The sequence below is a fragment of the Platalea leucorodia genome (assembly GCF_965183815.1).
Source record: "Platalea leucorodia genome assembly, chromosome: 3".
NCBI classification, from domain to species: domain Eukaryota; kingdom Metazoa; phylum Chordata; class Aves; order Pelecaniformes; family Threskiornithidae; genus Platalea; species Platalea leucorodia.
The window spans coordinates 101,918,285-101,945,700 of record NC_138825.1 but is presented as its reverse complement, the minus strand read 5'-3'; the positions used below and the strand labels follow the sequence as shown (position 1 = coordinate 101,945,700).

At 42.1% G+C, this 27,416-nt stretch overlaps 1 protein-coding gene across 8 annotated transcripts; it reads right to left on the bottom strand.

Annotated features, from left to right (window-relative positions):
* CILK1 (ciliogenesis associated kinase 1) lies at positions 1-27,406 on the bottom strand. 8 transcript variants are annotated; one of them, XM_082306110.1, is made up of 14 exons: positions 27,225-27,406; positions 21,927-22,185; positions 19,969-20,023; positions 18,318-18,439; positions 16,246-16,325; positions 13,707-13,839; positions 13,065-13,236; positions 12,333-12,500; positions 9,593-9,889; positions 8,319-8,509; positions 7,524-7,675; positions 5,963-6,091; positions 4,085-4,198; positions 1-3,619 (listed from the first exon to the last, which is right to left on the bottom strand). In XM_082306110.1, the coding sequence occupies exons 2-14, from the start codon at positions 22,025-22,027 to the stop codon at positions 3,465-3,467; spliced, it is 1,869 nt and encodes a 622-aa protein (XP_082162236.1). In that variant the 5' UTR covers positions 22,028-22,185; positions 27,225-27,406; the 3' UTR covers positions 1-3,464. The 8 variants fall into 8 exon arrangements, with proteins under 8 accessions (XP_082162236.1, XP_082162239.1, XP_082162240.1 ...); XM_082306113.1 differs by having other exon boundaries at positions 21,927-22,106; XM_082306114.1 differs by lacking the exon at positions 27,225-27,406 and adding an exon at positions 24,736-24,853 and having other exon boundaries at positions 21,927-22,106.
* Positions 27,407-27,416: the final 10 nt, after the last annotated feature.

Here is a 27,416-nt window from a genome sequence, read left to right as displayed (position 1 = left end):
CACAGAAGGAATGAAACAAACATTTATAACGGTTTTGAACAAAAACACTGAATAAACAAGAACCGTTATTTCTTTACTGACTCTGACAATTCCACCCTCTCCTTCCATGCAAGTTCAAAAATGCTCTTTCAGTACAGTTTCCTCCTCACATTATGGAACATCCTGCTCACATCAACAGCCTTATTAGATACAGAAATGCCATGGAAATGGGTTTTCTGGTTTGGGGTTGTTTGGGGTTCTTTTTGCTAACGTCATGGCACTTACTTACACAATACTTTTACAAAAACCTGGATTACAGAGGTGAATGAGTCCACTGTCAGGCTCCTTTACTTCCAACAGTCGTTATTACATGTTATGCATAAGCCTGAGAAAATGTAAACAGTAGAATTCTAAAAACATTTTGCATAAAGATGCTGCTAAATATTAAAACACAAAGTAGCAGGTTACATGTGATAAATCCTCAGATATGCTGCTTTGTCCAGATTTCAGTACAAAAGACCTACGTGTTTTCCATACCTGTATCGCACACTGAGACAGCACAGTAAAATACATAGCTCAGTCAACTCAGCCCTTACTCAGAAAGAACTTTTTCCCAACTTCAGTAGGAATTTGCTCAAGTAAAGGCTACAAGTGCTGCCATTACACTTTTAGCTAATTTTCTGTCCCACTCAGTTAAAACTAGCAGAAGTGATTCTCAATATCATTAGTTTTTTCCAAAACAAAGGCTTTAATTTGGGAAAGGAGGAGATATGCCCAAAAAAGTACTACTTCTTTTTCTAATCATTTTGCTGGACTGACCCAAACCCGAATGCTATAGTCAAGAAAACCACAGCAGGGCTGATAAAGGCTCAGAGATTACAGGCCAGGTTCAGATTCATCCTGTATTACTTTAAACACGTGGAGGAGTCCCCATGCTTAGTGGAGAGACCCAGGCGTCTCCAGAGGGCTACGAAGTTCTCAGGTGAGCTGAATTTCTCTTGAGATGATTCTCACTCACCACTGGTTTCAAGAGTCAGCTCACAACAAAGGAGCTCACCCTTCGGTGCCTGTGGTTAGGCAGGATGAACCCAAGCCTCAGCAGCCCGTTCCTGTCACTTGTTTGTCTCCTGCTTCCACTAGTAGGAATTAAGTGTAGGGAACAGACTAGTTAAATTGCCTACTTAGGTCTAGGGATACTTAGGACAGGTTCAGGGTGTTCCCTCTTGAGACCAATTACTCAATGATAAAATAAATTAAATGATATCTAGACATAAATACAGATATTTATTTCCACCAAAAGAAACAACTATCTTTCCAGTTCTAACACAAATATACATATTTCCCTTTCCACTTACCCAAAGACAGCATCAGTGTGTGCTTTAGAAATTAAATGGCTGCTTTATTTTACTGCTATGCACTGGCATCACTGCTCTGGGAGCAGTTAGGTATGGTCTGGAGTTAGTACTTGTTATGAACACATAACAGAGTAGCTAGACACATAACGTGTCTTTGGCATGTGTATGTCTTACATGCATATTTTTTTTAATGCATAGACCTTTTTGCTCCCTTTTTGTCTTGTACTGTCTCACTGTGGACTGAGTCCGTAAAAGCAAACAGCGCCCAGTGCTCCTGACGGTTCCCCCGTAGCACCGAGCCAGCAGCCCACTCTAGGGTACAGCTGCCTCCGAGTCCCACACGTTCTCCATGGGAAGTACGGAAAGGCCAGCGTGCGTTATCAGTCTCCAGTCCACAGCGGCCACCCCCCGCGGGTGCTGGCAGAGCCATGGAGAAGATCTCACTGACGCACTACCCATGCAGCTCCTTCGAAACAGCTGGATGCCGAGAACCGTACCTGCTCTGATCCCCCTAGACTACACTAAAGTCTCATAAATATACAATTCGCCTGATCTGTTCACAAAATGAGCTCAGAAAGGTGAGCATTTCTGTACGCTTCTGCAGGAAGATGCATTTTCACAGCACACTTCAGCTTTGGTGGTGCTGTTCCAAAACACAGCTATAAAAGCGTTCTCCCCCAGCACTGTACTGTTTTATCTTCCTTCTGTGGAAGGAGGTGCAGGAACAGCCAAATGCTGACTGTCATCTAAAGGAATCCTTTGCTGATGGCTGGACCCTGGCACTCCTTCCCAGTGCAGAGTTAAACCAGACTATGGGGCTATTTTCTTTTCTCTATAACCTGTTAATTCATTTTCTCTTATAAACTGAGTTAAACATAAAACTGCTCTTCAAAGAGGTTCTGTGAAATCAACCACAATTTTAGAACGTTTTTTAGCAGGACCAGGTAAGGTCCCATTTTTCCCAGCAGAGCCTGGGGGCCTAATTTACGGAAGCTGACATATTCTTCACGTTGTAAATGAAGATGTGCTGAAGTGAAGAACTGACGTAAGCTTAAACTGACTCACTTCCTCTGGACTTTTTCTTTTCCCAAAAGTGATTTAAAACAGTTGTGAAAATTGTCAGCTGCATAGATATTGTTTCCTTAAACTCTGCTGCTGGCGTATCACTTTGTTACTCTGAAACCAGCTTTATAATTGTTCATACTGTCTTAAATATGTCTTCAGATCTTATACTCCCAACAACAACAAAAAAAGAAGAAACAGAATCTGATTTTTGTCTTTAGAAATCATTAAAACATTTAAATGAATTTAACAGAGGTAGGTCCACATTCTATTTCATAGTGAACAATGCCAAGAAGCAACTCTGAAGCAGGACAAAAGAGCGCTGTGTCAGAAAACAGATCTACAGAAGGGTATTTACCCTTCACCAAACAAGAAGATTCCTCAAATTTGGTAAAAGCAGAAGAATGGAGCTGGAAAGCTGGACAGCAGTCCAACCAAAACCTTTTAAAAGCAAAAATAAATAAAAAAAAGCCTCCCACTGACTTTCAGCAGTCTCTCAGTGACTGCAAAGGAGAGTTTAGACTGTTAGTCACTCATTCCTTTGATGTCAGTACAAAGCAAATGAGTACAGGACAACAGAAGTGTGGCACGAAGACATGGCATCACTGAAATTATACAGCCTCATTTAGCGCGTAAACTTTAGAAAACGTCTAATGAATGCCCCTTCCTCAGTACTTCTCTTCCACTGCAATATTGCACCACTTTGCTTTTTTTTATTCACTTTTATAAAAAAGTTGAATCTAATAAAGGAAAAGTAAAATTTTTAAAAAGTTCATTATAAAAATTTATCGTATAAAAATGCCAAACCCCCTAAGCCATATATACAAAATGTATCAATTTATGAAAATAACTGGACCCAATTATATAACAAAACTATTTTATACAAAAAAGGTACAAGATTGCATTCAAATTAATACAAATAAAAGTAAAAAAAAACCTTCAAAATGTCTCGTTCATAGAAGATCTGTTTCTTTTAAATTTACAGGTATATAAAACAGTATCAAATTGTCTCGTGTTAGCCACCATTTCACGGGAAACACACACTGGTTCAGAGAGTATTTCCACAAGTCACCGGTGAGCACCGTACTTTGCAGACCAGTCAACACGCCCGTGGATCGGCTGAGCTGGGGGTGGGAGAGGCATTAGCCTTGGTGTGCTTTTTGTAGGTGAATTGAACGTTGCCCGTCCAAGATGGGGTCTTACTGACTTCAGAGAAGCATAATCTAAGGAACAAAAGAAAATGCCATGAGATAAAGGTTCACTGAGTAGCTGTCCACATTGAACAGCAACTGGACGCAGGTCCAGATCCTTATTTCTTCAGGAAATAAGCCTCCTTTTTTAATAGAATTTGCTGATGTGAAATGATAGTGGATCCAATCCCTAAAACCTTATCAGACAAAGTGTATTTATATCATTAATTTGACAAGCGTGAGTTCTGTGCCAGCTCTCACACCAACCTCTAGGTCCCACTGAAATACGCTGAGGATAAAACCACGTATTTCATAAACAAAGTAAAAATAACCCAAATCCTTCTCCATATGAAGTTCTGAAAGACTACAAACTGTGGTTCCAGTCAGTCAAATATTTACGAACAAAGTAAAGCAAAGATATGTAGTTCAGTGGTGCATTTATACAGCATTACCAGAGTAATGAGCAAGGGACCAAGCCAACTTTGGTACTATACTTACTAGAAGACAGATCCACAACTGGTGCTAACTGAACCCTCTGCCCAGCAGAGCCTACTTCCTTCTTCAGAAATGAAGGGATATAACCACCAGTCAGACCGCTTGATCCTACGGGCCCTGAAAGAGATGGCAAGGAACGCTTGAGCTCAACACAGTGGATCTCCCATACTATCAACAGATGACAAGGGTGTGCACTGATGGGTCATATTCAAGATCAAGCCTCATCATGGGCTGATGAAAATAAGAACTTCATTGAAGACACTAGGAATCCACAGATCCTATATATACCTGCATTCAGGAGACTGTCAGCATCAGACTGCATTAAAGATGAATGGAAAACAGGTACAAATTTTACTCTTAGAAGGGCAATTTCTGCTTCTCCCCAACATCTCAGCTTTTTCAAGGTTTCTCAAAGCTTTCAAAACTTAGCATTTCAGTTGGAACTATTTTGTTTGACTTTCAGCAACTGGGTCCTATGAATATACTCGCTCTTGATTTCTATGCAGGGAGTCTGGGGCTCTGGTGCTACACAAAGCTCTTACTGAAGCCAGTAAGAGTGCAACTTAATAAATCAGGACAGACGCACGTTCCAGATTTGCAAAGTCAGCTACAAAACTTGTCCCTGAGATGAGCACAAACAGATCTAACTGCAGGGTAAGCTGTAGAAATTGGAACAAGAATAGTTATAAATAAAACAGTCTAGGGTCATAGCACAGATGGACACTAAACAAGTTAGCATGCACAGATCAGATCCATCGCACATATGCCTATGATGTACTAGAGCAGCAGAGCAAAGTGTATTGTGGGAAATCATGGTAATAAGTAAAAAAGGCAAAAATCTAGTGATATCCCATGCAGCTACAAAAGAAGCAAAAACTTGTAGAAGAGCCACAAAGGAGACATGTGCTACGTATATAAAGGTTCTCATGTAGTTTAGCCATTTACAACATCATCCCATCTCAAATCTTTAAAGGACAATCTTCTGATTAAATTACATCCTAACTTTTAAGTTTTTTATTTTTTAAAACAGAGTTTCTGAAGGCCCAAAATGTTTCTTTAAGCATTTAAGCAACAGAAATTTTCTCAATCAAACATTTTCATAATGACATATGCAAAACAAGTACCGCACTGCAGAACTGTAACATCACATGAAAACCTGAAGCCAAGAAAGATTTAGAGAGGAAATACATAGATACAATCTAGAAACATCAACATGTCTAAGTATATCTGGTAAAATCTAATGTAAAAATCTACAAATTAATTACTTCAAATAAAATAATAGGGATTAAATACCTGAAATACCAAATGCCCCAAAAACCTGAAGAAGAAAAATTGAAGAGTTTTGCTTTTTGTCTGAATTTTTTAAAGCTACAATTATTTCACTATTTTAAACAGCATCAATTAAAAGACATGATGATAGATGATGTATTTTATTTGCTTTATTCACATAACAAGAGTGGTGTGTATGGCTAGTTCAATTTAGGCCAGCCTCCTCCTCTATGACAGTCATTTATGCACCAGCTGGGCTAAAGTAATTTGGAAACCTGCAAATATGACTTACAAAAACTGATGAGGGAAACTGAAGGCAAGATGAAGTATTTCAGGTTGAACAGACCTAAGCTGTCCAACCTTCTATGCATGTGGTACTTCAAACCAGACTTTTGGGGATTCATTAGAAGAAATTACTATGTTTCAGTTTAAGGTAGTCTCCAAATCCAAGGAACTGTGCTCATAACTGATTTCAACAAAAAGAACAGGCACGGTAGCAAATGTCTTCGGAGCTGACAATGTATTAGAAAGGGGTGACCCCAAAGTACAGCTGTCTGGAATTGCAGAGACATCACCTATTATCTTTTCTTAGTGTTAGGCACAACTTCTTACCTGAATTCATCCTGTTAATACTTCCTCCCAAACCGGAAGCTTTTCCAGGCAAACCAGAACTGGGCCAGGGATTAGACGGAACAGACTCTTTGTCTGAAGTGGAGACTATGCTATTCCTTGTGCTTATTCCTATTGCAAAAATACAGAAGTTACCACGCTGAAATCTCTGTTGGTACACAGGCTTTCATTCATTCCATCTGATGGAATTCATTCATTTCATTCATTCCATCTTAGAGCAGCTGTCCAGTTCAGTGAACTTAACCAAAACCTTTTCACTCTTAACATGCCTCTGGGTTACTTCCCATCGTCTCACACGAGAACGCTATGACTAGCCATAGGCCCTAATCCTGCAAAGGTAATAGTGTAAGTAGTTTCACTAGCATCAATGGCTGCTTATGTCAAGGAACAGGATCCTTACATCAAGGCCACAACTATTCTCAAGTCACAGAAGGCGAATCTTGCTATGTAAATGAAACCTATGCTTTGTATCAAACACAGCATTTTACAGCTTTGAGCCGAACAGTGACAAGATAACCTGAGAGTAAACAATGGTAGATTACATTTTTCATAGTACTGTACTCTTCTTTCGTGTATCTACGGAAACCACAGATTGTGCAAACAGTTTGCAGTACAGGTCATATGTCACGTATTATTTGCATTTAACATACATCCCATATTTAAGCAGGGCACCTAACATTCAAAGATGCACTCACAATTTATAGTAAAGCAAAAGCAGGCTTGGGATCAATGTGTTTTACAACCTCCTCTAGTAACACAACTTTTAGCAAACAAAACTCTACTTAAGTGATCCAATTTGAAAGTCATTGAAATTAATTGTTTCGGAAAAAAAGACCGAGTTTACCATCACGGCACCTTCTAGTTTGCTTAATTAATTTTGAAGTATTAGTACTACAAGTGAATGAACATCTAACACTGCCTTTATAAACAAAAATTATGAAAGAGGATATGCTTATATTCAGCTCATTTTAAATACAGGCAGACACGCTTTCCACCTCCTGCACTTCATCCAGCCCCAGTGCTGGTCTCAGTATAGCAGAGGTTAACATGAGGACAGGCATGCAATTCCTTTATAGAGATAAGGATTTGCATTCTATTTAACTCCAAGCTACAGCAAAGCATATTCCCACTATTAGTTAGCTTCTGTTGTTCATGGCATTATATACTCATGAGGTAAACGTAAGGCACTTTCTTTTCCAGTCTAGAAGATCACTCTTACCCTTCTTAGGGAAACAGGGAATAGCTTGGAACATTAACAGACATCTTCTAACACACTTCAAAGTATAAAAGAGTATCCAGCAGGAGGAAGAAGTACCAATAATCCTGTCCCCTTCTTGTAAGCAGGATTTATCTCAGTTGCTAGACTGCGAGAATGTAGTTTGTATCATGGCCACCTACATTAGCAAAGCTCTTGCTCTCCTCATTTTCTTTAAGCAGTAGCCCCCTTCCACGAACTCAAAGGATAAAGCCTAATGGACCAATGACTATTTCATACTGCTGTTGGAATCACAGGAAGAAAAAGAAATAAGTATTTTTTACTAACCAGGTAGATACCTAGAATGTCTCAAGTAGTGTTGCTTTGCTGCAGAAACTCGCAATGTGGGAGTGTCCTGCCGTGGAAAGGTCGTGTGGGAAGGTGCACTGCTGCCGGAGCCCACAGCATCCGAAGGCTTCAGGTCCAAAATGCTTTCAAATCTATAACCCAGAAATTGCTACACTTAATCCAATTATTATAGCATAAGTCTATCCACAGTTGGCCTTCTCATCTCCATCCCATCTCCAGGAATCATTTCCTCATACTGTGTTTGCTACAGCATAAACACACAGACAAAAGGGAATATTTTCAGCCTGAAGCCATACAAGTGCCCCTGAAAATCAGATTTGTGCTTCTAGTTCCCTTATATATTGCTTTTATAAGTTTTTATAAATAACTCAATAAGTTTTTTGCTATTGTGTATGATCCATTGGAAACTGCAGCTTAGAGTCACCCAAAACAATTTATATGCGTGGAATATGTCAAAATGGTTCGTATGTGAAATAGAAAGTATATATTCAAAGATTAACTTGGGAAGACTTAAGCTAAGTATCATTTTCAGTGGGGAAAAAAGAACAAGGAATTATATAGAAGGGTGTGCTGTCCATCAAAAATGTGTTGCAATTCAAAGGTCAGCACTCAACAAGCAGCCAAGGCAAAGCAGGACAAGCTGCATGTCCTTTACCAGCCTGGATATATGTTTCTAGATCCACAGAAAGCATGAAGAGCAACGTTACGAAAACAGAGGGGAAGCCTAAGGAAATAAGACCAAATAACACACAGACATAAAAGAAACCAACTTACCTACAAAGAGTATCATCACTCTGCCTCTTCTTGTTTTTCAAGTCCATCCTCGTGACAGAAGAGCTGAAATCAAGGTCTTCCAAGTCATCCCAGTCTTCAGAACTCTTCACTGTTCTAGCAAGAGGTCCCCACCTTCGCCTAGTTTTTGGCTTAAGTTCACCATTCATATTCTCAGTCGCAGCAGATGTTTTCTGTTACAAAGATTGAAAAGAAACAAACCCACGCACTTATACCATAAACCAGGTGACAGAAACAAAGAGGACTTTTTTTTCCTATCTTGAAGAGTAATACTGGTAGTAGAGCTGTAACAACAGAATCCTCATCTTTCATTAAGCATGCTAAGAACACAATCTGTAGCCTGCAGACATTACTACCTATCTTCTGCATTTCATCCTGTAACAAGGCATCTTGCGCAGACAGAATAAAATTTCTTAGGTCTCAATTCCAATTCTGTTTCTATTTCACTATACACCTCCCAAACATTTAGCTCACACTCAATTTTTATTTCTTGACCCATCTTGGGAGTACAAAACTGCATGCATGTTCATGTTTCCACAAGCCTGTGCCTAGACATTTATAAAAAGTATTTTTCTCGCAACACAGCATAGGTACAAATGTGTGTCCCTTCAGCCATTTAAGTTCATCAGTACATTTCAACCTTGTGCAACTCTGTGCACGGCCAGTACAGACCCTACTTAAGACTGATCTCTTAGCAGCAGCATTCACACTGTCTGCTCTCGTCATCTACCTTATGAATCCAGTCTCCTTGTATGATCAACAGAAATGGTAGGTTCTTATGCTGAAAGAAGAATCTGTTGTTTTCCACGGCCAGTACAGAAGCCCAAAGGGACTATTATTTTCAGTCACATAAATTGGATGCCTTAAATGGATGAAGGCAATAGCCCCCTCCCCCTCATTTCAACACTATTTAGCTTAATACTTTTCTCTCTGGCATCAATCCCATTAATATTCTGACCACTGTACATCCCTTTTACTCTACTCATATGAAATCACAGCGTCATCCTTTAAGCGGTGCTTTACAACAAATAGAAGCATAAAATGGCTTTGAAATGAGAAATCAACTTGCTGGTTTTAGAGCAACTGGATTTAGATTTCAACAGAGTAACTTCCAGTTTCTAGCAGAAAGTTATAACTATTCTTTATTCCCATTTCCTGTCCTTTTAGTAAAGTTTAAGAACCTTGAAAGAGAACAAGAAAAAGAACACAATTAAGGAAATATCAGGCAGTGTATCTTATGCTAGATGGAGCTTTACCTGCTGAGGAACCTTATTGTGAATTGCAGGCAGAAGAACCTGGTTAGACTTGTCCTCCTGTAAGTAGTTACTGTGCTCAGCCCCAGAGTTGTCTGTCTTATATGGGTACACCAAGTGCTGAGAAGACTGGCTTTGTTGAAAAGGTCTTGATGAAATGCGAGCATGAGCTTTCGGAGGGGGTTGTGCTGGCGGGACAGGCTTAATATGGAGAGACGATTTATTATGCAGTTCCTTTTGTTTCCCCAATTCCTGAACGCCCAGAGCATGCCCAACCTGGAAGTACGGATATCGAAGTGCCTAAAACATAATTAAGATGTTAGGATCCAACTCAGGAAACCAACATTTTTAACTTACCCTAGCCCTATGTCACGGCACAAATTTAATTTCCTTTTTTCTGGGATGGGAAACAGCAGAAGACCCATCTATCAACACTAGATTCTAGTGAGCACAATCCACTTCAGAATAATACTGCAATAGTAGAAAAGTTTCAACAGATACAAAGTTATCAAACCCTCTGTGGACTTGCACAAAAGGAAAAGGTTCTGCAGAAGTAAGATACTTAACCAGGTATATGGCATCTAAAGGCATGTTTCATTATGTGCTGTCTCTTCATGTGTGTGTGCATGAGCATATGCAAACACACGCACACCAGTCATCACAGATTCAGCCATCAAGACTTGAATGACCCCAGAGACATCCCATCTCTCCCATTCTCCAATTCCAAGACTGAATCAAGTGAAAGAAATAGAACCCTTACGAATATTAGCCTCTCTCTTTTTTGGAAGACATGTTGGTAAAAATATCTTTATCCTGCCTTACAAGTAATTAAAGAGTTGTCAGTAAAGGCAATTCATCTCTGCCCATCTTGCTGTTTCAGGTATACTCACCTTCCCTTCCCAAGGACCTCTCACTGCGAAAAGCTTCTAAAAGCTCAGATTCCTCATCATATTTGTACCTTACTGTAAAACATCTGTTAATGGCTCTTAATACCAAGTTATAGTCAGTATTTTTTACTTCTCATTACCTTTGAGAGTTCTTAATCTATTTTACTTTTTAACTGCTTTGATTAGCTTTAAAGATTTATTACAATTTGTATTGGAGGTCTGATACAATCACAAAGGCTCAGCTATGGTCCTATTGAAGTTGAGTCAGATTTGAACCCAGAATCACATCTGTTTTTCAAAAGGTGCCCTGCTCATTTCATTAGTTGGGTACTACCACTGCAGTACTGATATGAGAAATCAGCGGCTACCGTCAACAACATCAACTGGATCATTATATGTGCAGTACTGATGACTTCGGCTACGTTTGTGTACAGGATGTTTGGACATATCTACAGTGCAACTGAGCTGAGACTGCCCTGCAAACTGCCTTGCATAAACCAACTTTATCCAGGCAACACTGGGCTGGATGAGCAGACAGTGAGGTGGATTGAAAGCTGGCTGAATGGCCAGGCCCAGAGGGTGGCGATCAGTCAAACAAAGTCTGGTTGGAGGCCAGTAGGCACTAGTGTACCCCAAAGGTCAATATTGGGGCAAATACTGTTCAACATCTCCATCAATGATGTCGATGGTGGTGCAGAGTGCACCCTCAGCAAGTTTGCTGATGACACAAAATTGGGAGGGGTGGCTGATACACCAGAGGGTCATGATGCCATCCAGAGGGACCTGGATAGGCTGGAGAAATAGGCTGGCAGGAACCACATCAAGTTAAACAAGGGGAAATACCAAGTCCTGCACCTGCAGAGGAACAACCCCATGCACGAGTACATGCTGGGGTCAACCACCTGGAAAGCAGCTTTGCAGAAAAGGACCTGATAGACACCAAGTCAAACATGAGCTACCAATATGCCCCTGCTGCAAATAGGGCTAACAGCATCCTTGGCTGCATGAGCGGGAGTGTTGCCAGCAGGTCAAGGGCGGTGATCCTTCCCCTCTGCTCAGCACTGGTGAGGCCACACCTGGAGTGCTGTGTCCAGTTTTGGGCTCCCCAGCAGAAGAGAGAGATGGACATAATGGAGAGAGTCCAGCGAAGGGCCACGAAGATGATTAAAGGAATAGAGCATCTCACATATGAGGAAAGACTAAGAGAGCTGGGAGTGATCAGCCTGGAGAAGAGAAGGTTCAGGGGGATCTTATCAAAGTATGCAAATACTTGAAGGGAAGGTGCAAAGAGGACGGAGCCAGGCTCTTTTCAGTGGTGCCCAGTGACAGGACCAGAATCAATGCGCACAAACTGAAACACAGGAGGTTCCCTCTGAACATCAGGAAACTCCTTCTTACTGTGAGGGTGATGGAGCACTGGCACATGTTGCCCAGGGCAGGGGGATTGGACCAGATGACCTCCAGAAGCCCCTTCCAACCTCAACCATTCCATGACTCTGTGGTGCGTATCAATAGCAATGAAACAACGGCATCACAGCCTTCAGCCATACATCCCACCTTCACTCTGCTGCTATTCACAGTGACTGCATTATACTTAATTCAGATGTACTTATACACACTGCAGTCACACGTTTGATCACTGAGCACACACCCTGCGCAGCTGATACTGCATGCAAAAGATTGATTACTCTCTTTTAATTACTCCCCTTTGTCTTGCAAATTGTTCTTGGCTTCTGCTCTTCTCCCTTCTAAGAACTGCACCCCTGAGCAACTGCTAAATTACTGTCCATAAAAGGTGTCTTGCAGTGAAAGGAAGCGTCACATGCAGATGTGAGAAAAAGAAAATGAAAACAAACCTGACTAGCTGTTGGCCGCTTTTTGGGGTCCCACTGCAGCATGTCTCTCATAAGCTGCACCGCTTCACTGCTAGCATTAGGTATGAGGGTTTTTAGGTTGTTAGGTACACACTGAGGCCAGCGAAAATTCATGGAGGCTGAAAGTTGGTAGCCTTCAGGCCAGTCGTTCTGTAAGAATGAGATTTCCAATCAAAAAGAAAGTTCAGCTGTAAAATATCATAGTGCCTAAGTACACTAGCATATGTTCTCCTATCAGTAATAGATTGTGTCCAGCTTACTCTAGACTATATTAAAGATTTCACTAGAAATTTTCACCTCAAACCTCTGGTGTGAGGGAAGTCTTGCTTTACATTTGACCAAGTCAAAGGCACAAATGGAATCAAGAGATACAAGTCTTGCCATGATTCCAATTTCTAGCCTCTTAAACCATATGTTTATACGCTGTATGCAAGAGAAAATGAAATTCCCACCTAATGAAATCATAGTCTAATGACTTTGTTTGCTGTTCAGGGATCTATTTCTCCTCCTCTAAATTTCAGGGTTTATAGCATAATTACATAATGCTTATTTCACAGAAAATAAGTTTTAATTTAGTTTACTATATCTGAGATCAATACCATACAAGAGCAGTAAGTGTGAAAATTTGTTATTTTTATGCTTACTACTATTGTGCCATTCCGTATTGTAGAACAGCTCTAGTATTATTGCGGTGTGCAATGTCACTTTAGCTACCTTCTTTGGCGTCCCCAAGACTTGGCAAATTTTGAATATAGTATCAATTTCACTGGCGCCTGGGAAGAGAGGCCTCAGTGTGTAAACTTCTGCCATTATACAACCAACAGCCCAAATATCTATTGGAGAACTATAGCTGGTGGATCTCAGAAGGACTTCAGGAGCCCTGTACCTGTAAGAGAGAAAAAAAAAAAAAAAAACACAAATCCCAACAATCAACACAATCCAAACAGACATACATGAAACCATTCAGCTCTTCATTCTTTGCTGTTAAGAGCAAACATCCCTTAAAAAGCTCCTATCCTTTCCCATCCTGTATGTAAGATGACTTTTTTTTTTTTTTTTCTGGTAGAAAAAAGAATTAAAACCTACATAAGCTCTTGTAAGCTCTCTTATGCCTTCTTGACATGCAGCAATCCCAGCATGTCCCACCTGCCTTACTGGGCTCCCTCTTTGTTCCTGTGCTGCTGCCATCTGTAAACTGCCTTGTGCTAACCAAAGCTTTTCAAATTATGCCAAGCTTAAATAAAAGTCTCATAAAGAGGAGGCATCAAAAGTGGTATTACATTTAGCACAAATTTAATACTTCTTTAAAGGTTTGATTATAAGTTTCACACAATGTAGGTGAATACTAGCACTTACCATCTTGTGGATACATAATCCGTGTAAGGAGGTCTAGATCGGATTTCTCGGGCTAAGCCAAAGTCTGCTATTTTCACAAGTTCTGGTCCCATGCAAAGGAGGTTTTCAGGTTTCAAGTCTCTGTGAAAGAACCCTAAAATTCAAATGAAATATTGATGTGCATTGCAATGCCACCCCCAGCTGTAGCCTTTATTTTCCACCGGGATTGTTTTGCTTTAGTTCTTATTGCTGAACCTTGAATAGCACAACACAGAATTCAAAGTCTTATGTGATCAACAGAGGTAGTCAGTATAATGGTTGTTCAGTCAGACTGTGAAGAACAGTACACACAAGTTGACTATCTTACAACTATTCAGAGCATTCAGTAAGATAGCTCCCTTTCAAGTGACACTTCTTGAACATAAAAAAAATTTACAACATTTTAATGTTAGTTTCATTCTAATTGTGTTGGAAACTGTGCAATTAAGGCATAAAAAAATTACTTCAGAAGTTCTTTTAAACGGAATACAAATTAAAACATAAGGCAATTTTTTTGCACTTTGAAACTTCTTTTTACATCTGAGAACATAATAATCTGCGAGCACTCAGTTACTCATCCCCCTGTCAGACAGCGGATCTTGGCGTATTTTTTTAGTGCTCTCTGCATTCAGCAAAACTTGATGACAAATGAGCAGTTGGCAAGAGCTCTTTCGATACAAATGAAAGAGGGATAGAATATTACTGACTACAGTCTCTGAAATTTGCTTCCACCTTTAGTCTGGAAAACTTGTCCTTATGCTTCTTTCTTGCAAGCATCTGAAACCACTGTTTCCGATATACATCCCCCTCTGTAGTACCTTACTAGGGCGCTATGACCTCTTTTTCAGAGACCTTCCAACATGCTTAGTTTTTTCCATGGCCTTGAATATGCTCCCACAGAGAACAGAATAAATGTTCACATAGGATGTGTCTACATTGTCCAGTATAACTATATTAACTTTCATTTGTTAGATTAATGCATGACAGCATTGAAGACATAGTGCTGTAGATTTCTACCAACCAGCAGGTTATGTCCTTCGTAGGGATAGTAAGTAGATGTTCTGGTGCCAGCTTGAACTACTGCCTCTTTACGGAAGGCACCAGACAGAGCAATCAAGGTTATTTTTAGCATTTAGTACAATCACTTCTGCATTTTGCTGCACAGACATGCAATGCGCCAACAGAATGCTTCTGAGGCAATTTGTTTCATGGCAAACTCGTAAAAAGAGCAATTGATTGTGTATTCAAATAGGAAAAGATGCTGAGAGTCTGGATGGACAAAGAACATAAAAAGTTTACTTGACAAGCATTTCTATGCCATACAGGAGCAGAAGAGAGAAACAAAGACAGGGAAAAAAAGTTCATGTGATTTTTCCAAAACCGTTGCAGAGAGAATTTTGGGACACCCAGTCTTACACTGTGAGCCACAAAACCATCAAGACCATCCTGTCAGGCTTGCCATGAATTTCCAGATCTTTGTAACTACAGATTTGCAACATCTTGGCAGAAATATCAGTCTAGTGTGTGGCAGGTCAGTGAAGAAGACAGTTTCAACACAAAATTGTTCATTCTTTATAGCTACAGTAAGTTAAAAAGCAGTAAAAGGTATTCTGAAAGGTTGTGATCCACTTGACAATTTATTAAAAAAAGGTGGCTAAATTGTTGCAAATAAATGATACTATTTTTCCGTTTTTAAATATTTCGTATCTCACTGGAACAGACAGGAATTTCTAGTTTGATTTCAGGACAGTATCCAAGCCCCATTAGAATAGAGAATAAAAGCATTAGCTTGAAAATGTTTTGCAAAACAAAGTTAAATGTGTTCTTCGAGTGAACTGAAATGGTGGTCCTACAAGCCTTTCACTTCCAGGACTTCGGACACTGATTTGTTAGTTCTGATAACCCCAAGAGCTGACCAGCAACATACACTACAGTGTATTTAGCAGGCAGAATTTCAGAGGGCAGCAAAACGTCGTGTGGAAGTTATCATTAAATTTTTTTTTTTTATTAGTTAAGTGGGTCTTGTTACTACTGGCTGGTACGCCAGCTTTAGCTTTTATCGTTATTGTAAAAATTAGTTGGAAGGCCACGCAATGAAAGCCGTTTGTCACTCAGACTTTATTACTTTAAGTGTATCTTACAAAGAATGTGCGTTTTACTCAGGTATCTGTGTGTACCTTGAGAAAAGAGTAGTTTTTCCTTTATTCTCAATCTCAGGAGACCTCTAAATCTATCAAGAAATATGCCCATTAACATCAGATGAGTTTTAGAAAGTGTCCAGCTGCCAGTTTGAGAAAGTAGAAATCTACAGAAAAGGAACTGAGCAAACCTCCAGACTAAAGTATCAGGCAACTATAAAAGATGGGTATTTTCAGTAATCTGAATCTCTCATATAATGCCATGCTTTTGATCACTCCGTTTACTAAAGTTAGTAATGTAATTGTTAGTGTACTCATTAAAAAACTTACACAGACACTATCTTGCTCTAATTCAAAATGTTTACAGCTAAAACATAACCTACCATGCTTATGGATAAATGCAAGCCCTTGCAGGATCTGATACATAATATTCCTAACTGTAGACTCAGGAAACAGTTTGTTTCTGTGGGATAAAAGAGAAGAAATAAATATTAATGATTAAGTTCACTCATTAGCTTATGCTATCTACTGAACCAAAGACAAAAGGTAACAATGACAATAAAACTGCTAGATATATTTTACGCACTATCATGTAGTTTATTTCTCCAATAAAATTTACACAGTATTTGCAGAACTGCTATATTACGTTATATTAAGACTATGTGATATCACGTTAAGACTATGTGGGACAATGAATTAAAAAAAGGGGGGAAAAAAGAAAGAAAAAAAAAAAAAAAAGGAAAATTGGCCAAACTGAACAAACCTTAACATGTACAGGTCATGAGGCACGCTCCTCAACAGCAAGGGTTCATGTTAATTTAGTGCTTTTCATGCACAGTTTCTTCTGGCCTCTCTTCTAGAGCATATACAAGCCATACTTTTGACTCTCCCTTGTTATTATCTAACAGCTGATGTGCTACTTCTTTCTCTTCTGTTATCTGAAAAAACAGTCTCATCTGCTACCACTGAAAACAAGAGGCTCTTAAAATATTCAGGCGAGAAGATCAGACATGGCAGACAGTTTAATGATAGCCCCTCTTACCAAGAGAGATTCTGATCAAACAGCTCTGTACCAGCCACCACTGTGCATGCCAAAACACAGCAGAGATGGGCTGGGGTGGAAATCGGTGACAATTTTATCCAGAAAGAGCCTATCAGTGAATGAAGATGGCTTGGGCCTTATTCAGTTTCCTGGGCTTGATTCCACTCGAAAAACCTGACCATTACATATTTGAGAAGTGAGATCAGCTACTACAGTCAGCGTTTCATATTTGCTTGCTTATTTTTTTAATTACAGCAAAAGAGAGCCATATTTCCTCTACAGTCCCTTCCAGCAAGACTGGCAATTTTAACCAAGACTTAAGCAAATAAACCACATTCTTAAAGGTTTGATTTATACTATGTCTAACCAGTCCAAGGCCTAGCTAAACTGTAGAGAATATGATGTGTAGCACACTTTTACAGACATCTGCCCTTTTTGTTTTCATAAGGAGTTAGGCTGTATCAAGCATTTCTAAGAAATTCCTAAAGATAATTGGTTTGTATGTTACGCACTTGAACCATTTTCTCAAGATTCATCGTTTTATATAATTAAAAATCAGCATCCATATTATGTGTGCCCAATTTAAAGTTGTTCTATACCTGTGCATGCATAATAAGTACTTTTATGCTTAAAAAAAAAGTATTTTATGTAGAATTCACAGAGATATGTTACAACAATAACCTTACTTTGTTAAATCAAGTAAGATTACTGTCATCTCCCAGGCTGATTCTACAGTCCATACAGAGAAAACGGCCTCCTCAGAGAACAATTCAAAGCAGGGAGCTATTTTGTCCCAAATTATCCTCTGGAGGATGCTATCATGGCCTAAAGGCCAAAATTAAGACTTTATTAATGCTCCAGCAAATATCAAGAAGCTAGATTTTATTGAGAATGCTGACAAATAAAACAGGCAGTCTTTGGACATGTCAGTTCAAATTGCAAGGAAAAAAAAAATTCCTAGAAGCAATCCAGAATTTGACCCCTCATGATTCCTGTTTCAACCACTTTTTATTCTTTCATTTATTTGAGGAAGCCATAACAGAAGAGGTGGTGATACCACCCTCTAATAGAAAAAGCATTGCTGGTTGGAGTACTTACCTGGAAATCAAAAGTTCTAGGTTCAATGCCTCCTCAGCATGAGGGCTGTTAAAAGTCCACAGTTCCTAACTCTCAAAAGAGTGCCCTACTTATCTGCCAGGCTAATCTGGGAAGAGACACTGGAAACTCTCACTAAACTGTCTGGGATATGCTCAAAGGTGACAGCCACAGCTCCTACTGCAGCACACAGCTTTAAGCCACAGTGATCCACGCCTAAACAAATGATCCAAAGTCCTTTGAAAAGTAACAGGGGTGTTAAAAGCACATTGCGCAAGTAATTACTTTATATCAGGAATGGGTGATGCTGTTACATACCTTTCTTTCATTAACTGATAAAGATTTTCCTTCATGTATTCAAACACAAAATACAGATGATCATTTTCCCTGATAACTTCTTTCAGCTTTACTACATTGGCATGGTTTAGTTTCTTCAAAGACTAGAAACAGAAAATGCAAACAGGATTTTACAAGGGTCTTACTCTAATGAAAAAGAAAAAAATATTTCATTGATGCAGAAGACTTGGCTTCAAAAATTCTTCAATATTTTAAATAATCAGACAGCTTTGAGAACAAAGACGAGTATTGCCAGATACATATACAGTATATGTATCGATTTAACGCACTGGTCATTCAAAAACCAGCTACCTGGCATCACAGTAGGGACCAAAACAATCACATTTTCTCTATAAGTAACTTCCTACTGGCAGAATTCACACTCTTCTTGTACTTACACTGGCAATAGCCAGGTTAGACTTTGGACTAAATATAACCCTGGAAATTCTTCCTTGGTATTGTGGATTGACCCTGGTCAGCAGCTGAGCTCGCTCATCCCCCCAGCGGGATGGGGCAGAGAATTGGAAGGGCAGAAAGTGAGAAAACTCGTGGGTTGAGACAAAGACAGTTTAACAGGTAAAGCAAAAGCTGCACACGCAAGCAAAGCAAAATAAGGAATTCATCCACTGCTTCCCATCGGCAGGCAAGTGTTCAGCCATCTCCAGGAAAGCAGGGCTCCATCAAGCGTAATGGTTACTTGGGAAGACAAACGCCATCACTCTGAACATCCCCCCTTCCTCCTCCTTCCCCCAGCTTTTCCTGCTGAGCACAATGTCATACGGAACAGCCCCTTGGTCAGCTGGGGGCAGCTGTCCTGGCGCTGTCCCCTCCCAGCCTCTTGCCCAGCCCCAGCCTACTTCCTGGTGGGGAAGCCTAAGAAACAGAGGCGGCCTGAGGTTGTGCAAGCCTTGCTCAGCAGTAATTAAAACATCCCTGTGTTATCAACACTGTTTTCAGCACAAATCCAAAACATAACCCCATACAAGCTGCTGTGAAGAAAATTAACTCTATCCCAGCCCAAACCAGCATACTTGGGTCTTCATTCTCCCTTCTTTTTAGATTTTCAGTGTATTCTACATTCATTCTTGCTGTAGCAACACAGTACCAATACATGGTACTGTAAGAAAAATGACCTAGGTTTTCTGCATGTTTGCAACAGTGATAGCAAGGACTAGAAATTAAGGGAGGTCCTTAGAACATACCCCTAAAGCTTTGCTGGTGTCAGAATTTCATGCCAAATGCCTGTCCCCAAACCAACACAGAAACAACTGCACGTACAAAGGTTACTGCTGAGCAAAGGGCATGTGTTCTCAAGCTCTGAAAAACAAACACCAATCAACTCCAGGTTTTGTGATAGGAAAGCTTGCTCACTCACTCACCGCTCACTGCAAGGAGGAAGCAGATCTCTACAACCAAATGATTTTTTGTAAGGTTACAGAATTTTAATAAGAATCTTTGTAAGACTATAGACACCCCGTTCAAATGCAGGGCCGGGAATCAGAACTGTAATGCCATATGCCACAGCTCATGTTGGGGAGAGTTTTTGATAAAAGGGGTGGAAAGAATTTGATGTTACCCCAAAATGTGAAAGAGATTGTCTAATTTAAAGTCAACTGTTGAAGGAAACAAGTACCTTAACCTCTCGAAGGTTCATGCATTCCTCCCAGGAATAAAACTTCCTCTTCATTCTACAGTAGTAGAGGGGAAAAAAAAAGATTAATACATGGTCAACATCAGCCGGTCTTAGACCCATAAGTTTCATTACATCTTAACAATTCAGTTCTTCCATCAAAATATAATGTGTTATCTTCTTTGTCAAAAAACTTTACATCTCTAGACAAGGTACACTCTAACAGAATCTTAAAGCATTACTATTACACAGGATTGCCTTTTTTTGTATATCTATCTTACTGCAAAAATTTCAGAGCCTTCAGCAAGTCAGGGCATACTATTTTTCCTTCCAGTATACAATGTAGTGTAATAGAGTCTAACTGTAAAAAGGACAGGGGTTACAACAGATATGAACAACTCAGTCTGAGTTTTGAAACAAATATAATGAAGACCAAATTAAATCACTGGGTCTCCAATTTTATCATATTCTTCTTGCTCCTCTCCTCTGTATTTTGATTTGTCTGTAATTTCAACACCTTTCCCCTCTAAGCTGTATTTCTTCATTTTTCAGTGTCCACTGCTCCCCACGTTTCTCTCTCCTTTGCGAGTTGCATCTATCATGCCAACTGCTTTCCTAATTCTGCCTTTCCTTTCAAGCTTATAAGCAACTCTGCTTTAACAGAAACAAACTGCAGGGCAGATCTGTTTTCTCCTAAGCCAGAATATAACTCTGAGCATAATATTTGTGTGTAACGTATGGTCCTATTTGTTCATATGCATTTTGATTATGACTCAGTTCTCTCACACCTAATTCTACACTTTAGAACCAACAGGACGAAGGCTCATGTACACACACACACACACACACACACACACACACACAGAAGAGCACAGATTAAACTTACAAAATTACCCAACTGCTTAGAGTCTGGATTCAGAGGGAGTTAGGCACCCTTTGTCAGACTTTAATAATAATTCAGTGTTACTTATTATTGTAGTAAGCTTCCAGTTCAAAATCAGCTCTTATAATCAGAATAGTTTAAGAACTATAAGCCCTTCATTTCGTGAAGTGGTCTGGATTATTTTTTTTTGTTTAAGCAGTGTTTTTGCAGTTACTGTCTTGTGCCTTCAGCCACCAGGCCATTTCTGTTCTTAATAATGGACTGGAATTAACATGTAAGCTGAGAGCGTACCATCTTCTGGTTTGTTCTGAAAGTTTTTAGTTTCTACCATGCTGCAAAATGAAAATCAAAGGTGCTTCTGACAAGGTTTGATACAGGAAAAATACCCTCAGCACAGAGGTTTTAGAAAGTTGCTAAAGCCAGCTATTGACTATTCATACAAAACAGCATTGTACTGAAAGCTTTTTGACAAGTATGTCCCTGGGTCATGGTCAGTATTTCAGGAAGGTGCCTGCAGTGCTTTACAGCTGTCTCTTACCACAACTAGGACAAATAAGCCATTTACAAACTGAGGTCACTGCTGAAGCAGCAGAGAAAAATCAAGTGGATTTCTCAAGGAATTTTAAGAAAATCTTACACTGAGAAGACCAAAACATAATAGCATATAAAGATACAAACAATGGACAATGAGATCCATTGTGTTAATTATCACTGCAGTATTAACATTACACTGGAAACGAGACCATGAAACGTATGTTCCATGTAAGCAGCAGGGAAGGGGCTGTAGATTCCAAAGCACCATTGCAGAATACTCAAAATAATATATATAATACATGTTTGACTGCACGTAGTAGCAGAGCACTGTTACAATAAGCCTATATACCTCACCCTCTTTATCTTCTGCTGGGACTATGGAGGATACAAGGAACTTGAGCTTTGTGTGCTGCCCCAATACAACTCTAAATTACAGATGTTGCGTGGAATGTGAAGTACTCAAACCAGTATCACCAAATGATGCAGACCATAGAACAGAAAAACCTGGACCATCCACCGTTAAGTAACAAATGAAAATACTTACTTTTTAATGGCTATTAGCTCTCCAGATTCAATGCTTCTCCCTAGGAGGACAGAGCCGTAGGTCCCATCACCAAGCTGTCTGAGAGTTGTGTACCTATTCATGATGAGGATACTTTAGCTGCAAGCGCATTTCAGTCCTTAGTGTTTCTTGTGTTTCTCCTCCGAGTGTAACCAGTTCTTTCTGTGGCAGCATAAATATAGAGCACTCAGGACAGTGTGAACAGTTGCAGGAATCATGTTTTCAAGACTTAGCCTTTGGTCTGAAAGCACAGAACATAATCCATTTGATTTCTGTACCCTTCTGAGATTGCTTGTTTGCAGACTCCACTCTCCTCCGAGAGATATTCCTTGTAAGCTATACACAAACACGTGTCTCGGTCTCTCACCAGAAAGGGCCAGCCTGTATCTGGGCATAACTGGGTATGTTCCTAAATCCACTCTTATGCTAAATCTAGAGATACTTTACAGCAAGCTTGCAGGCAGCCCTAATGGGAGAAACTATTACTAAAAGCAGAGGATAAAGTCTCATAGCTTGGAGAAAATAGTTTGCTATCAGAAAAATAAAGCATTACAGTAAGATAGGCGGGAATTTGTTCTAGCCAAACTGTCAGACGTGTAAGTCACCATCTCACAAGTCGTACTGCCATCAGTTAAAACAAACCAATTTTCTGACTTTCCATAGAGATATAGCCATATGTATTCCCTTAAACAAAGCCTTCAGAGGAAGAATATTATATTCATGTCAGATAAGACCAAATGTATTTCACTACCGTAGCCCTAAGCATGAATCAGTCTCTAGAATTAGCGGCTACATCAGATTATCTATCCGACCTTTTGTCCTGACACTGCATGAACAACAGAATGCTAGATAATAAAGCAAAAAAAGTTCTTATTCCCTCATTTAATTTAATTGTTGCTAGTATTTCCTACACGTTAGTTTAGAACAAATGTAATCTATTCTATGTAAATTAACCGTACATTTGGAATAAAACAGAATTCTCCTGCAATGAGGGCTTGGTCCCTGCAATCTCTTTTTCTCCAGCTCTAAGAGGACAGCAATATCCATGGCTGGTGACCTTTGCCTTCTGTCACCTGCATCTGAACTACACTTCTGCGTTTTTTTTGTAGGAGCCTTAAATCTCTCCTCCATCTTGCCTTATTTCACAAAGCCAAATTATGATTTTAGAAGTAATGGGATTATGTTGCTTGAGCTGTGAACTGACATCACTGCAGAGCCACAATCCTGTAGATGCAAGATGTTGTGAAGATCCTTTGTTTTCAGTCTTCTAAGCCTATTAGTCCCATTAATACTGATACAGGAACAAACAAACAAAAACTAGGAAATATGATGTTAATATACCTTTTGACAATTTTACATATTGCATATGAAAAAGAAACGGCATGCCTCTAACACTATCTTACACACTGGGTAGTGCAGTCCTGAGTATTCCTCGGGATACTAATTTAAGTCCCTCTCCTTTTCACAGCCACTGATTTTCACAAAACTTGTAAGTAATTAGCTTTGTGATTCCAGCTCTTCTGTTGAATGTGACCAAACCAGACAAATTAATTGAAATACTTTTGAGGCATAAAGGGGAGGCAAAGAACCTACAGAGGAAAAAAAAGTGTCATAAAATACAGATTTCAGTGAGGAATGCATGTTAAAAAACATGCCAGGATGCACAGAAGTTAACATGGCTCCTATGGAAGCACAAATCCACCTGTATGAAAACTCACTTAACAAAACCTAAATAAAGTCTTGTTTGGTTAATTAAATCAGTACCATTTCTTGTTGAGCTTAACAGTGAAGCTGTTTTTAAAAATCTATTTTACTTTGCAAGATTTATGTTCTGTCCTTAACACCTTCTGCTATCTCTCACCTTCAACTACGGGAATAAACTAAACCTGCAGACTGCTTCACTGAAGGAGAGTCCGACTGAAATCACTGAAAAGAACACGAGTCTCTGACAAGCCGTTTGCAGAGCTACAACATGTATAATCTCGTCTAGATTCTAGTCTAGAACTGCAATCTAGGCAAATTCACGTCGTTAGAGGATGTAAATACAAACTGCAAAGCTGTTTTGGAGTAAAAGAGTGTGTTGTTACTAAACAGAAAAAAGCAAAAGCCTTATTTTCACCATATTGCAACATCATGTTCAGACTTTATCTCACCTATAAACATTTTTTTTCCCCACAGAAATCAATCAGCAAAACTCCGTGAAAAGCAAGCCTAATTCAATGTATCAAGACTACTTGCTGACTCTAACTCAAACTTACTATTTTGCTTATGTATGTTTTAAATTAGTATCCTCTCCCGTTTGAAGGGCTGCAGCCCTGAGAACTGAAACTGGCTCACTCTCTGCCAAAGCTGAAAAACGCAAACAGTAAACAATCAGCAAGTGCCTTCCAAAATTTGTTCTGTGCTCTGGCAATAACCTGAAGCTGTTACCGGTAGGACGCACGGAGAAAGGCGTGGATTAAAGCCGCGGGCTCAAATCGATGTTGTCCCAGCAGCCGCTGTTTACGTTTGCCAGCGAGGGCTTCGGGGCGCCCCGGGGGCTGGCCGCCCAGGCGGGAGCGGCGGGGGAGCCGCCCCCGGCGGCAGCAGGCCCGGGGCGATGCCAGGCGGCGGGGGGGCGAGCCGCGGGCCCCTGCGCCCGGCCGCCGCCCGGCCTTCATGCTGAGGCGGGGACCGGCTCCCCGCCTCCGCCCCGCCGGGCGCCGGCGACCCCTCCCCAGTCATTTATTTTACTGAAAAGCTCCTCTCCCGCTCCCCGCCCCGTGCGACCGCGGCGCCCAGCGGTACTCACGGCGGGCGGCTTCCCCCTCCTTCCGCCAAGCCCCGGCCCGCGGAAGCCGGGCGGGAGGCCCCTAATGGCGGCGCTCCGGCTCCGCCGCCCCCGGCGGCTGCCACCGCGGCCCTGCGGCGCAGCCTGCGCCGCCCCGGCCCAGCTGCGGACCACGGCGGCCGCGGGCCTCGCTCAGGGCGCCGCCGGCCGCCGAGCCCATGGCGCGGCCCGCCGCGCCCCCGGCCGCTCCCCGCCCGCGGGGCTCCCCGCGGGGGGATAACGCCCCACGGCGGCGGCCGGGCGGGCCGCTGGGCCGGCGCCGCTCCCCTCCGCGCCGCCCGGCCGGGCCCCTCGCAGGAGGGAGGGCGGCGAGGGCCCGCGGGCAGGGGTTTAGGCCCCCCCAAAAGCGGGCGGCGGCGGAGCAGCTCGGCGTGACCCCCCGGCGGCGCGGCCCCACGGCTGCCAGAGGGGACTGCCGCCCAGCTGGGTTGGAGCGTCATTAAAAAAAAGTAATAAAAATCCCCTGGCGACTGGCCTCTCTCACATCCCCGAGAGGAGTTTAAATAACGAAACGGGAACGCAGAAATACCAAATTGTGAGCAAACGGCAAGAATATCGACACTTTAACCGCTGCTGGGGGGCCGAGCCTTCCCCACCTGAGCTCCAGCAGGGTCGGGGGGGGGGGGGGGGGGGGACGGGACGACGACGACACAGGAAAAGGGAAACGAGGAACAAAAACATTGGCCTCAAACAATTGATCATCAGATCGGACTGTAATAACGACTCGGTAAGCCTCAGCTTCTTTTGACAGTTCTTTAGGTTTTAAAAGTAAAACATAGCGTTACTCCCCGGGGTTTGCAAGACGGGGTGAGCTGGCGTTGGGGCACAGCGCACACAGCTCCTCCCCTCGGCGAGGATTTCACATCCGTGAACCCTACGTAGAAATGCACTTACTTGACAAGATATTAATGCGTTAAAAAAGGTGTGAAGGAATTCCAAAAAAGCTCTGGATGCCCACCCCCTCATCTACATAGAGGCTAGTCTTTACATCTACATTTTTTAGACTGAAAAAAAGAATAATAATAAAAAGAGTTAAATTCCCTCCTAGTGATATCCTGCAGAAAGTGGAATTTTCCACTGAGCGGAACTGTGAACCACCTGTGCTTTGGGAAAGGAACCTGGGAAGGAGCTAAAAGATATGAAATTATTTGTTTACGTAACAAACTGTGGAAAACTAATGGCTATACCCTTGAAGAAGAGCTAACAAACCGATAAAAGGGAACACCTTGGTGCCAAAGACTGGATGGTGGCCAGAAAAACATGAAATCTGGTAAAACTGCAGTAACTGGATGAAAGGTAAATGCGGCGAGGGGCGATCGCGACCACCAAGTCAATTCAGGACCGAAAAGACTTGCCCCCCCCATGCCTGAGAGGAGCATGCGTGCTAATTTACATAGCAAGCGAGGCTAATTTAAATACAGTACACCAATAGTGTATGAAATGTTAATCACTAACCAGTAAGTGTAAATTTGGGTGGGTTTATACTAATCGTGCAGCAGGATAAATACGCTGCAGTTTTGTACGAAGGTGTGCTTGATTTGTGGGAAATCATCGAGCGCCCAGATTTGTGCAAACCCGAAATAAATACGCAATGTCTCTCCCGAGTGTGTGATTATTGGCCTGTTGCACACCGGGCAAAGAATCCGCTTTTTGGACAACCCTAGGGCCGTGCATGACTCTCCGTGAAACCAGCAGGTGCAGCGCGCTCTTACTCAAAAGAGATTTCTGCTTTAAGCCATCCCCATTGCATCTCACATGCGTAAACACGTTATTAGTACGCAGCCCAGGGACAGCCCGTTTCTCTGTTGCTGGAGGCAGGGCTGCTCCGTTCCCAAGAGAAGAGGCACACCCAGGGAGGAGAAAGGCCCGGCAGCGTTGTCTCCAACCCCGAAGGAGCAGCAGCATTAAAGATAACCAGCTGCATTCGTGCTCGGCCCACCTGTAAACCTCCGCTGCGCTGCTCCCCGCAGCCCTCCCCGCGGGGTCGGCCAGGGTGCCGGCAGCCGGAGCCTCCCCGGGCCCGACCGCCCCGGCCGGCAGCCCCCTCGGGCTCCCCGCCCCGCAGGGGCTCGGCAGTCACCCGGGGGACGCCCGCGGCGGTCCCACAGCCCCGGCGCCCCTCCGTGCCCGCGGCCGGCTCCTGGGCCCAGGGGCGGGCCCTCGCCGGCCCCTCTCCTCTTCTGCCCCGAAAGCGTTCAGGGCTGGAGGCACGGGAAGGGTGCACAGGCCATAGGTGAAGACCCAGACATGTGGCTTGCTTCCGGAACAGAAAAAGGTTTCAATACAGATTAAAAAATGGCTCTAGTCCTGTTTTAGGGAACCGGATGAGGTGTACCGGCAGCACGCAGCAACTCCGCTCACCGAGCGGGACGGGCGAAGGACGGGGGCCGCGAGAGTGACGCGACCTCAGCAGCGCTGGCCGCCCCTTCCCTACCCGGTGCTGAACTTACCGGTAACAAGGGCCCCGCTCTGACCGCAGTCACAGCGGAAATGGCGGCTCCCGGGCCGAGCCCTGCTGACACCGGCCTGAGGGGCCGCGCCGAGGGGGCGGGAGGCCGCCCCGCACATCGCCGCCTTCCCTCGGCTCCCGCAGCGGAGCGGCGGCGGGGTGCGGGGCCGGGCCTCAAGCGCGGTGGCGGGGA